The sequence below is a fragment of the Oryzias latipes genome, chromosome 9, assembly GCF_002234675.1.
Source record: "Oryzias latipes chromosome 9, ASM223467v1".
NCBI lineage: Eukaryota > Metazoa > Chordata > Actinopteri > Beloniformes > Adrianichthyidae > Oryzias > Oryzias latipes.
The window spans coordinates 27,493,198-27,505,856 of record NC_019867.2 but is presented as its reverse complement, the minus strand read 5'-3'; the positions used below and the strand labels follow the sequence as shown (position 1 = coordinate 27,505,856).

The 12,659-nt window shown below is 41.3% G+C and overlaps 1 protein-coding gene across 2 annotated transcripts; it reads right to left on the bottom strand.

The window, feature by feature from the left end:
• Positions 1 to 1,832: 1,832 nt before the first annotated feature.
• On the bottom strand, positions 1,833 to 10,849 carry lhx2 (LIM homeobox 2). Of its 2 annotated transcripts, none has more exons than XM_023958748.1 (5): positions 9,614 to 10,849; positions 8,280 to 8,482; positions 7,367 to 7,734; positions 5,081 to 5,286; positions 1,833 to 2,561 (listed from the first exon to the last, which is right to left on the bottom strand). In XM_023958748.1, the coding sequence occupies exons 1-5, from the start codon at positions 9,794 to 9,796 to the stop codon at positions 2,271 to 2,273; spliced, it is 1,251 nt and encodes a 416-aa protein (XP_023814516.1). In that variant the 5' UTR covers positions 9,797 to 10,849; the 3' UTR covers positions 1,833 to 2,270. The 2 variants fall into 2 exon arrangements, with proteins under 2 accessions (XP_023814516.1, XP_023814515.1); XM_023958747.1 differs by having other exon boundaries at positions 7,367 to 7,737; positions 9,614 to 10,847.
• Between the last annotated feature and the right edge of the window lie 1,810 nt (positions 10,850 to 12,659).

The following is a 12,659-nucleotide window of genomic DNA, read 5'->3' as shown; positions in this document are numbered from 1 at the left end:
ACAACTTGGAGAAAACCGGAGTTCAGACTGAACCCAGTAAGAGTACAGCAGGGGTTCAAAGCAGCAACCTGCAGGAACTGAGTCAGCAATGCTTTTTTTCTGATCTGCAGCTTTGCTTTGCCATGAAAAGATATCTGTTGTTTATAATTTCCGCTATATTTGATCAAACACATTGTATGGTTTAAAAGTTTAAGTTCATAAAATGATGAGGCTGGAAGGCACAGATGATGAGACTTTGCTTTTCTCTGCTTCCTTTCATTCATGGATTGCAATGGCGTCCGAATGTGTGGACATCACATTGTGGGTATATGTCACTACAGTAGTTTATTCTGCTTAACTGTGGCTACGTGGGGCTTTGCTCAAATATTAGCTCAGATCTTCTGAGGCTAACAAGGTCAAATGTTTTTTGTTTTTTTTTATAAAAACCTGTACTCGATAATAAAATGCCAAAGGTGAGTATATCTTTTTAAATAATGAGTACCACTCAGTTGTGTGTCAAATTGAATTAACGAAACAGTCAAAATGACTGAATAATTTAACTTTTTTTAATTATTATTATAAATGTGCAGCAATTCTTGTCAATTGTGTCCAAGGGTTTTTGTAATTTTACTTTCTAGTCTACTTACAAAAATGAATAAAATAAAAAATTGAGCATGATTTAAGTATATTAAACATAAACCAAACAGGAAAAATCAAGCATATGAAAGATAAGTTGACAACAAAAATAATAATAAAAAATTCTCTAGAAACACTCACAAGAGAGCGGCTCACCCAAATCAGCGACCCGTTTGTCTATATGAAAAAAAGTTTTGGATTCAATGTTTCTTTTCTGTTGCTTTTATCCCTTGTGCTATCCTATGCACTTTAACATTGGGAGTTGGGTCATCTAGACCCACTAGACAGTGCTCTGAACCTTTTGTCTTCAATGATTTGTGATCTTCACTGGTTTCCATGGATTACATGAAATCTTTCCACATTTATCCACCTTTGTCATGGTAGGGAGAACACGTCAATGTAAGGGTGGGGTCATCTAAGATAGCACAAGGGTTATAGGAACTGCAGTCGAATGAAACAACGAAGCATTTATCAGCCTGGTTCCGTTCATCTGTGCCTTCCTCTCATTGCAGCCTGAACATCTTTAGCTGCTCCGCCTGCTGTGATTTTTTTCCTTCATCTATCTCTGTTTCCTGTTGGAAAGTAAGCCAATGCTGCGTGCCTGAAGCACCAGAAGAACATTACAAAAACAGGTAGAAATGAGGTGCAGATTCAGTCAAAGGAGGGCCACACTCAGCAGCGTTGATCACACACTGCATGAAACTGAATCTTAAGAAATTAAAAACTCTTGGCTCAAGAAACGTTGTCTTATTTTCAGTCTTTCAAGGAAAAATGATCTTATTAGGAAAGTTTTTCAATAACAAAATGTTCTTAGTTTAAGAAAACATATTTATTTATTTACTAAAATAAGAATCCTTGGTAAGACCATTTTTCTTACCCCATTTTTTTTTCTTTTTATTGCTTATTTAAAAATCTGCAAACAAGGTGAGAATTTTTGATTTATTTCTAAGGGGCCTGTTTTTGCAGTGCGGTGGAGGAAGTGCTTTGCATGAGATTAGAGCGCTCTGAGCTCATTTCCATCTGAACTCTGACAGAGAACACCTTTCCAGCAATTGAAAATGTATACCAGATTGTTTGTTACAATTGTTTGTTCCAACACAATCAGGACACGTGTGTGTAAGCAGTGCAGACTTTTCCCTTTCTTGCGGTCATCCAATTCATTTTTCCAACCACTTTCGAGAAAAGGGATTAACGGACCGGAAAGCACATGGGACGCGTGGGATGTTGTAACCTGTTTAATCTCAAATTTCCCGAAAAATGGAAAAAAAAATAAACAGAAAGAATTTGTACAATCCTTCTAACAGTGACTCTTCGACAACAACATAAATACTGTGCTGGAGAGAGAAAAAAAGATTGTTTTCAAAAAAAAAAAATTTTTTTTCTTTTCCCCTACAGTCTCTCTGTAAACGCTGAAAATGCCAACAAAGCCCCTCAGTTCTCAACAAGACAACATCAAAATAACTGTTCCGTCTGTGAGGCTCGAATGCCTCATTATGCAAACAGTCTCTAATAGACTCACAGAAATCCTTTTTCTTTTTTGCCAAGTGTGTTTGTTTCGCTTTCCGTTCTAATCAGTTTCAAGTCTGAAGGTGTGAACAGTGCTCAGTTTTCAACAGTCCAAGGCTGGAAGGAGTCTCGGTGGGGGGGGGCAACCATCAGAATAGGCTGGTCAGCGTGGTCTGTGATGGGCTCCTGCACTCGTGGACATCCATGCCGCCCGGCACCGAGGTGAGTACGGAGGTGACGGTGGGCATGGTGGGGTTGGTCAAGTCTGTCAGGGTGGTGGGGGTGCTGGAGGGGCTCATGGAAGCGTTGGAGATTTCCGAGGCTGGGCCAGAGGGCGTTCCGCCTTGCAGCGTGGATCCTTCAGACGTCTTGTCCACGCCGGTGGTCTCCTGCCGCAGAAGATTCCTCCTGAATTTAGCCCGAGCATTTTGGAACCAGACCTGGAACAATAAAAGGGAGTTTATTCATTTTTAGTCAAAAATGAGACAAAAAAATCTTACCCCTTTGGCAGATTTTCTTTGAATAAGGAAAAAAATGGGGTAAGAAAAATGTTCTTAGTAAGAATTATTATTTTAAGAAAGAAATTCCAGATGTAAAAATGCAAAACTTCTTTTTCTATTGAAACACTTTCTTGTAAGTCAGAAAATAAGACAATTTTCTGGAAACTGTCTTAAGATTCAGTTTTTGCAGTGTAGAAGTGGGCAAGCCATTAAAAATAGGTCCTTTTTTGAAAGACGTATTAAAATTCCGGATTACCAAGAGATGGCATTATAGAGGCAGATATTATCTCAATGTGTATATTTTTCCACTGCTTTTTCCGATCGCTGCAGGTGGCCCTGCCTGCCCTGGAGAGCAGCTTTAGTGACAGACTGATCCATCCTCGCTGTGTGAGGCAGAGATATCGCACCACTTTCCTTCCCGCCGCTGTCCGGCTCGTCTCTATTCGTGACCGGACCGTTTCCAGAGAATTCATCCCTCAATCTATTTTAAATGTGCATACCTTATTTTTTAATCCTATTATTTTATTTACCTTGACACAAGTTCGTATGTGTTGCATATTTTTCCTTTCTTCCTCCTTCCCTTCACACTTTACTGTGTATTTCTTGTACCTCTTTTTAATGACAACATTTCCCAAAACCCTTTCATTCATGCATAAACATCAAAAATTGGAATAAAACAAACTGAAAAGATTGCCAGAATCAAAGATTGAAAAACCGATGAGTAAATTGATGGTTTTCATTTCTGATTTTTCTTATTTACCTCCCCTGTTTTTCATGAAATGTGTTGCAAGTTTACAGCTTTGCAGGATACTGCTGTGAACTTCATGTCACGGCGGCGATTACAGTAAACTGCTGTTACAGCTGAGTCACACTTTAGTGGTAAAAGCGTCCCTGAACCGCCCCAAAGAAGCCAAAGAATGCCTCTTTCCACCGTGAGTCGCAGTCTGAGGCGGAGCGGCTTCATCTGCTTCTCAGAAGTCGGAGGACAACGTGCCAAAAGCCGGAATAGATGAGAGGAAAACCGGACTTTAGTGCAGCGCTGGCCAAGGCTGGTGTTGCTATGAGAACGATTTGCATTATTTACAAGAGTCTTGGCCCAAAAGGTCTATCGTAAAGTAACAAGAAAAATAGGGTTAAGTTCAGAGAGACCGGCTTGACATTTAACAAAGGGATGCTGTGAAGCAACTACATTGCAAGATGTACTTTGAATAAAAAGCTAGTATTGTTTTATTAAAAAGTTTTATGGGTCCGACTCGGCTGTGACAGACCAGACCGAGTGTAGTAAGGTGAAGGACTATTCAGCCGTTTTACCATCTTCTTGTAAAATTTGAGGAATTTTAAAACACAGTTTGAGAAATATCTCTAAAACATAACTTTGACTTGATACAATAACATAGGCATATTCACCTTTGACCTGAGTAAAATACCGGTACTCAGTTGAAAATTAAATTTGCAGGACGCAGCTGAGTAAAAAGTTTTCAAACCTTTTACTTTTCATGGATGGTAACAAAAAATTCCTATTTTACGTCTGCACACAAAAATAGAGTTCATGCTTCCTGCATTTGCCAATCCTGTGAGGAAAATGGTAATGGAGCTGTTTACAGTGTGGGAATAAAAGCAGCTGTGATTTCTGCCATTATTCTCATGTTTATGATGAAAGTGATGTGTTCCTTCCAGGAACTAAGGATGGCTGGCAGCTCTGTGCTGGACCCAGCCTCCTCTGCACTCAGCAGCCATTTCTGTCCAGTTTGGGTTTTTCTTCAGGGGAAGGAAATGAAAAAAGTGGTGAGTCGGAGCTGCAGACTGACTGTGGAGCCCAGCACAGGAGCCTGCTGGCGGCAGAGTCATGGAGGTGGGTTGCTTTAGCCAAAAAAAAAAAAAAAAAAAAGTGCACCAGGACTAAAAGCCATCAAAGCAAAGCACCTACTAGATTTTATCCATTATTATCATTTTAAAAACATTTTTTTCATTTTTTCTTACTTTCAAAACATTTGATTTTCTTTGGAGTTGGAACAAATTAAACGAAATAGTTCCTCCTCCAGTTTTAATCATTCAGAAAAAAAAAGATTTTTTCTATTTCACATGCATGACAATAACAGTCTATGAACTCTGCATAGCTCTTGAACAAATTAAATATTCTATATTTACCCAGCTGTAGTTTTATTATAAATTCTGAGCTCAGTGTTGACCTAAATTAAAACAAATACAGTCAGTAGAGAATTATTTACTGATTAAGTCCAAATATTTGCCAAGTTTTTACAATTTTAGATCAAAGAAAAGCAGAAAACACATGGATTAATTTAAAAAAAGCTGATTTCTCTCAGATGAGAAAAGCTTAAAGGTTTTATTTACTTTAAGCAGAATCTTTTTTCTTTTGAGGGAAGGGAGAACCTCTCAACTGGTTGTTCTTGTCCCTCTTTTGTGTTTGGTGACAGAGACTGACAAGCTGCCAGGCTCACCTGTAAGACTCGCTTGGTGAGGCCCGTCTTCTGGGCCAGCTGCTTGAGGTCCTTGGCGTCTGGGTTATGGTTGATGGCAAAGTAAGACTTCATTGTCCGCAGCTGGTGGTGCTTGAAGGACGTCCGCATGCGCTTGGTCTTCTGACTGGAGCTGTACTGGGAGTCTCTGTCCATGGACTCGCCGTCATTCTCGTTACAGCTCAGCGCTGCAGGGAACCAGATCAGGAGGTCATTATTTTATTCCTTTACTTTTGCATATGGGGTTGTATTTATTTGTTTGTCTTGGCAGATTCAGATAATTCTATAGTCAAATGTGTTGCTTTTTAGTAAAAAGAAAAGCAGTCTGTCTACAGTAGAAATCTGCAAAAACAAGTGTTCCTGATCCTTTTAAGTGTTCCTAAAAGGATTCCTAAATGCACAGACTGATCCAACATGATCTCCTGACTCTGAACGGGCCTCGAACAAACAAGAAGAGAATTTAGAGTGTAAGTAGAAAGTTGCAGCTCAATGAAGGAGAGGAAGATTCTCCCTGATGGACAGCTCTCTGCTAAGCTGTGCATCTTTCCTTTGGAGTTCCTTCAAAAACAATCTTCTCCTCGTGGAACGGGTTGTTTTGAAACGACACCCTGACACGACAGCTGTTTCTCCTGGTTCAGCCCTCCTCTCATCACCACATCTGCCTTTCTGTCTGTTTCTGTCTGTCTAGGTGTTAGGCTGGCTTCCTAACGCGCACACACTCACACACACATTCAACAACATTCATGCGTTTGTCCCAGCCTGCACATTTCTTGGCAATATTCAAGGTGTTGCGGCATGCTTAACAGTTCGCATTCAATATCGGAACACTGCAAATGATGAATATGAAGTGAGTGAAAACCACCAGAATAACACTTTACTTAATTAGCTGATACACACCAGGCAGAACAAATGTTGCTTCGAGGCCAAAGCATATGCTTCAGCATTTTAACAAAACAAAACACGGGCTAAAATAAGGCGCTTCCTACTAATATCCCTGTATTTCTGCAGGCATTAACCAGGATGTGCAGGTCACCACCTTGTGCCAGCTCAGGTGCTGATCTGATGCTGTTTCTGCCCTCAGACAGAAGAGGGCACACTGCCTCTTCACGCTCACACATGCCTTCCTGAAATTCACCCTCTTTAGATGAGTGTAAGTCTGTGTTTTCCTTCCACCCACAGTGGGGAAAACTAACCGAGGAGGTCCGTTTCTCACACCGCTTTCAACAAAACTTTCTTTATGTACTAGAAGAGCATCAAACAATGCACTTGTTGCATTTGTTCAAACTCTTTTATAGTGTACAATGATCTGTTTTAGGTTCTGACTTTGTATTTAGTTTGCAGCAGTGCAGCTTTTAAGTTATTAAGGGGGTTTTAAAATCCAATTAGTCGGTAAAGAATCCAATCAGGTTGAAGCCCAAATGCTGCTGTTAGAAAGTTTCTGCTCTGTGCGGGCTCTCGTCCAGAGAATAGCTCATCAAATCACATCGATCGGACTTACTGTACACCCAATTTGGCCCAGTCCCAATGCAAAGAGGTTCCAGAACTGACTGTGTGTGTGAGTGTGTGTGTGTGTGTGTGTGTGTGTGTGGTTGAGAAGAGTTGAGAAGGGTAGTGGTGGTGGTGGAGTGGGGGGTGGGTGGGTTTTTGAGGTCTTTAGATGTGCATGGACCCTGACAAGTGAAAAAGAGCGAACGCCAGAACATGAAAAAAAAAAAGAATTGTGTCCCTTTAGAAGAAGGCATACACACATTCACAACAACCCCCACAACAATAAACCTTCAATACATTTTAAACGTGTTCAATTTTTAGCAATGTCTTGCACACAACGCTTTATGGTGGTTGCATTAAATAATCATTACCCAACTGTTTTATCTAGAAGTTCATTTAAAAGTCTGTTCCATTTGATGCTAAAATGCCCTGATAAGGACAGCACAACTGGATAATGAGAACACAACTGAAAACTAACTAAATACATGATTTGGATGCAGGGGAGTTTTACACAGAGGCAACCTAAAAGCAGATTCTGCAGCATGTTGTGATGAACTTACAGGAACATGGTCCTCAAACTAAATGGATGGTCACGTGCTTAAATCTGTCCTTTTTTCCCCCCTTTAAGCATGGCAGTTACAGGCTAACCCATTTTAAATAAATTTTTAGTTGGTTTGTGAGCAGATAAGAGCCTAAATAAATCTTAACTAATTCATTATAACTTCTCAAGACTCCAGATTTAAAAACACAGTTTGCTTTTTAAATAAAAACCAGTCTTACCTGCGTTATAAGCCGCCAGCTCAGCCCCGGGCCCCGGGCTCTTCCTTTTCCGGGGCCGCCCTTTTTGCACCGTTCCCAAGCCGTTAAAGTAGGATAGTCCGAGCGTGTTGGCCGGGCCCAGGCCTTTGTGCGGCACTATGTCCGCGTGGTTAAAGTTAGTCTGATATTCTCCTTGAATGAGAGTCTCAAAGTGCAGGCGGCAGTACACCAGGCTGTCCTTCATCCCAAAGTGGTCCCCAGTGGTCAGCATCTTGCCACAAGTGGTGCAGGTGAAGCAGTTTAGGTGATAGACCAGGTCCCGGGCGCGCATCACCATCTCCGAAGCCGAAATGCCCAGATGGCACCGGGCGCACCTCTGCACCGAAAATCTTCTGCGGACAACACAGAACCTCATCAACAGCTGGACCCACCCGGAGCCCCCAAGGGGGGCAGCACGCTACGGGGGGCGCGCAGTTTAACAGAGTTAAAGATGGCTCAACAAGAACAAAATTTTTCATCGTTGTAATCTTAATATTTGATTTAGTTTATAAATATTTTTCTTTTCATTTTTTTTAATAAAAAAAACGGAGGACAAATGCCTGGCTTCGCTGCCAAAGTTTTTCAAATATTTTCCTCTTTTGTTCATAAACTTATCTTCTTGCTCAAAGCAGGTAGGCCCCTCACAATTATGTAGTTCTACTCAGTATATACGTGTTTTAAAAATAAAAGCAACACTTAATAATAATTTGAAGTCTTAATCAATGAACTCCTTTTAAAGTTGAAGTTTTATGTTGCATTTCTAAATAAGTGTTCTCGTCCACGCGCTCTTGTTGGGACCACGTGTAGTCCTGAGTGTGTGCGTAGGGGGCTCGTTTCAGCCCCACTTCAGCATTTCACGCGCAGCATCAGTCCTCCTCTGCAGGCGCCCTCATACCTGTAGTAGTCCTCTTTGCAGTAGATGCTGCCGTCCTTGCTGAAGCAGGTGAGCTCGGACTCCAGGTTGAGTTTGCACTCGCAGCACTTCAGACAGCGCATGTGCCACTGCTTGTCCACGGCCAGCAGGTAGTAGCGGTCCGCGATCTTCCGGCCGCAGCCCGCGCATAGAGCCACGCGCTCGCTGGTCATGCAGGGCATGGGCTGCAGGGCATAAGGGGGGCAAATTAGGACGCCCGTTTTAAAGTGTGGAGCCAGTAAAAAAAACAAAAATTTAATTTGTGCATGAAAACATTAATGAAAAGTAAAACACTCGGGGGGGCTACTATGGAGGCCAATATTGTGGTAAAAATATTTTTAAGAATCGTTTTCCTATTTTAGATGACGTATTTTCCTCTTTCAGCTACATTTTTCTAAATATTTGATTATTTGAACTTTAACACGCCACCATGATGTTAGAAATAGAAAATACAGAACATGGATCATATTGGATTATTTAAATAGAACAAAAACATCTACGCAGGGTGCTTGAATAATGTGGTTTTGTTGCTATAAAAATATATTTATAAAAAATAAATAAAACAAATAGTGAGTTCTAAGTTTTTGGTCTCTAAGCTGCTGGATGGTCGCGTGCACACAAGTAACTAGATTCCTGAAGACCTGTGTGTCCACCAGCGGCTATAGTGGACCACCACACAAACAACACACGTGCACGAACGTCCACGCAATAAATAAATATAAAAAACACGCACTACCATGGTTTGACCCCATCTTTTTATTTCCTAACTTTTTAATCCAGAGTTTACTTACTTTTTAAAGGAGAAAAAAAATTAAAACACAATTACATTTTAATTAAAATAAGACGATATTATGAAGAATTATTTTATGCAATAATATAGAATACATTAAGTGATTTTTGTTTTTATTTTGGGTTAAAATCTCTAAAACACGGGCCTTGTTTGGAGTGTTTTGGATTTAACACAAAAAGCTACACAAAAGGAAAATTAGCAGCTAAACTTTCAGGATAAATTTAGAAAAAGTGATTCTGACTGGATTTAATCTGTTTTTTTTTTTTTCCTTTCTTGCATTTTGGCACAAAAAGGAAGTGCAGTTAATAAAACGTGGCTTTAGAAATGTGTGCCTTGAGGCCTGATTGAACAAGAGTTTAAATGCGTAAATGGGTCTGCGTGGAGCCTAGAATTAATGCAGATTTTTAAGGTTCATTTTTTTTTCTTTGTGTTCAAATCAAAGCAGATAAGTGAGCTCCACACACAGGACGCATGCTGCCTGCGCCTCCTAAGCTAAGCAGAGAGGGCCCCGTTCCCCGCTGCCTACCGTCTCCGATTCTCCCATATCGATGGCGGAGCTGATGGCTGCTGACTCGCCCTTTCCTCTCCGGTCCATTTCTTCCACCACGCCGTGCACGTCGCCTCCCGGGAGGCTGTGAAAAAGCATGGTTGCTGCCGAGGGGAGGATGTTATAACTGTTCTCTTCGGATCTGCAAGCCAAGATGTCCATCAGAGGCAGAACTCTAACGGCGCAGAAATTTCTCTGTTTGGGGGGGATTTCCTTTCTTCCGTGGAGAGGTGAAAAATCCAGATCAGGGAGGAAAAATATGAGGGAAAAATCGGACACGTGTTCTTCTCACTACGTTTCATCTGCCAATGGAAACCATCTTCCGAATCTCAGCAGCTCTCATTATTAATAAGCTATGACTAATTCGTTAATGGCCGCACCGATTCCGCTCATTTATCGAATTTTGTTTCTGTCTTCATTTATTTTATTGTTTCTAAGGAATCTAGATTTATTCCTCACACAGGAGGAATAAACAACTGTGGAAGTGTGAGTTGGAACCTCCTCGCTAAATCAAATTTCAGGCTTTCGGCAAGGCATCGACACAAATAAATAAAATAAAAAAATCTCTCTTTTTCTACAGAGGAACGGATGACATCGTCAAAGTATGGGTTGCAGCCTTCTGCCGGACAATAAAAACGGTATTTACAGAAGAAAAAGGGGAAAAAATGACAGGCGCTGCGTTCTGCTCTCCTCCGGGCGTAACAGTCCAAGCGGATGCTGAGTGATGTCGCTTAGTTAAAAGAGTTTTACGCAGCAGCGAAAAATCGAAAAGACAGCTTAAAAACACGCGGCCTTGGCTTTGTAAAATCCCGCCGGTGGTGTGAGAGCAGCAGTTTCCCTTAACAGATGCTCAGTTTAAGTTTTGTCTTTTGCCAAAGAGGCTGCATGCATGTGCGTAACAGCAGAAGAGGTAGGAGGAGGAGTTGACTTTACGTTGACGGAAGATTTTTGCTGGACCCCCAAAAACCACGATCCTCCTTCTCAGGTCCCGGTTGGACTCTCAGCTCCTTATCTATGGGGCCCTGTTGCGTCACGACGCACATTTTATGATGATTGGCTGTTTAGCCGTCAACGAACTATTTGGTTGTACTTTTTTACCGACAGCAACGGCCTGTTTTGCTTCTCGTTACACACGGACCACCGGCCACCTACCGTCCCCCTCCCCGCCCGCAGCATCAGCTTGAAAGGTCCGCTCTGAAGCCGACAGATAGGAGCCAGAGAAGGGGATAATGTTCCTAGATGTAGGCAGCCTGTGCGCGCGCGTCGATGTGTGTGTTTGCGCATCACAATGATCTGCAGGGACTTTTACTCCAGCGGAGCGCAGAGAGGGCTCCGAACGGAGGCGCGCCGCCGCAGCTCAGCGCCTCCCCAGGATGTCAAAGGGCTCAGTGCGCAACTTGCATGGAGTTTTCCAAAACAAACGTGGGGCAAAAACAGGCAGAGCGTTCTTGTTCTTCAGTTTGTCAATTCACAGAAATTTCACACACTTTCATAAAAAGTCTTTGGAAACATAAATTTGTGTTGCTCTCATTGCAATTTCCTATAGAAAGTTGTAAATTCGGCCCTTTTTTAACTCTTTGAGTTCAAACTATTGTAGAAAATAAATAAAAATGTAATATCTGTACAAGTCAAGTCCTGATTTGTCGTTTCTGTCGAAAAACAAGTAAACCAAACGTTTACCTTCAGAGTTTGCTCTAAAATAACTTTATTACACTATTTGTTAAGGTGCCCCTAATGCATCAGAATAATTTTGGCACTTAGATGTGCGCGCAGTTTTCCCAGAGCGCCCTTCATCTCCTTAGCTTGGTGTGAGTCGCAATCATTTGCAGCCCAGCATCTCCAGACGCTGACCTGATCCCGGGTCCGCGCCTTCTAATTAGCTCTCTGCTCTTAATAGGAACTGGGTCGGGGGAGGTGGAGGTGGACTTCGTCATCAGAGGATGTGTTGAGGGCTGGAAGAGAGCTCCAGCTTGCTTGGTTTAAAGGCGAATTCAAGCGGCCAAACTCCACGCAGCCATCCGTCCAGGCTGCTGCTGTGACGCGCAGAGGAACCAAACTGCAGCTGCGGGTCCAAGCGAGCATGCCGGTGCTTTTCTTCTGATTTTCTCATGCCCTTCAAAAAACAAACAAACAAACAAAAAAACAAGAAAAAGAAAAGAACAGAAAAACTTTAATTAAAAATTTAAAAAAAGGAATTAATAAATACTTTCTGCTCTGTTTTGAAAACTCACATTGCAGCTTTGGCAAAGTTTTATTTTACAAATATGATGTTAAGCTCATACAGCTTCATGCAAAACATCTCCCCTGTAATACCCGTAATTGAATACATGCATATTTATCATCCGCACTTCAATCTGCTATAAGGCTGCTTTATACATTAAACATAGCGGCAGTAGGCATGTCTGCAGGCGTGGATAAAATATGATATTAGGTGCGTACATAAGATTAAGAATAAAATATTAGTTTAGAGGGTCAAACTGCTTTGTGTTTGTGGCTTGAAACGGAAGCGGAATATCGATAGACACATAAATACCTTTTTTTTTACATGGGGGGGGGGGGGGTGCTATGTAAAAGCAGGGAAGAAAGGAAACGAAAAAGAGAAGAGAAAGAAAGGAAAGGAAGCGCGATACTCAGCTGCGTGCAGTTGGAAAGGCCGTGCGCATGCCCGCTCCATCAGGGCTGGATGTTGATGACATGACAGTCCAATAATGTAACCCCCCACTTTGGTCGTCTGCCCAATTTGATGTAATCACTATTTTTATATTTAAACACTGAATGATTTAGGTTGGGGCTAAATATAACGTGTTATAAAATAAAACTGTCAAATTAAAAACGGCTTTGTCTCTAAATTAATCATTTTTTTGTTTTGTTTTCTTTCCTTTTTTGTTTTCTAATTAAATCTCCAACCACCATGTATTCAAAAAATAGAGGGAGATTGGAAAATGTATCTTTTTTGGTCATATTTTAATTGTTTTATGTCTTGAAATGTTTACAGTATTTACTATAATTTGTCACTTGAAGAAGA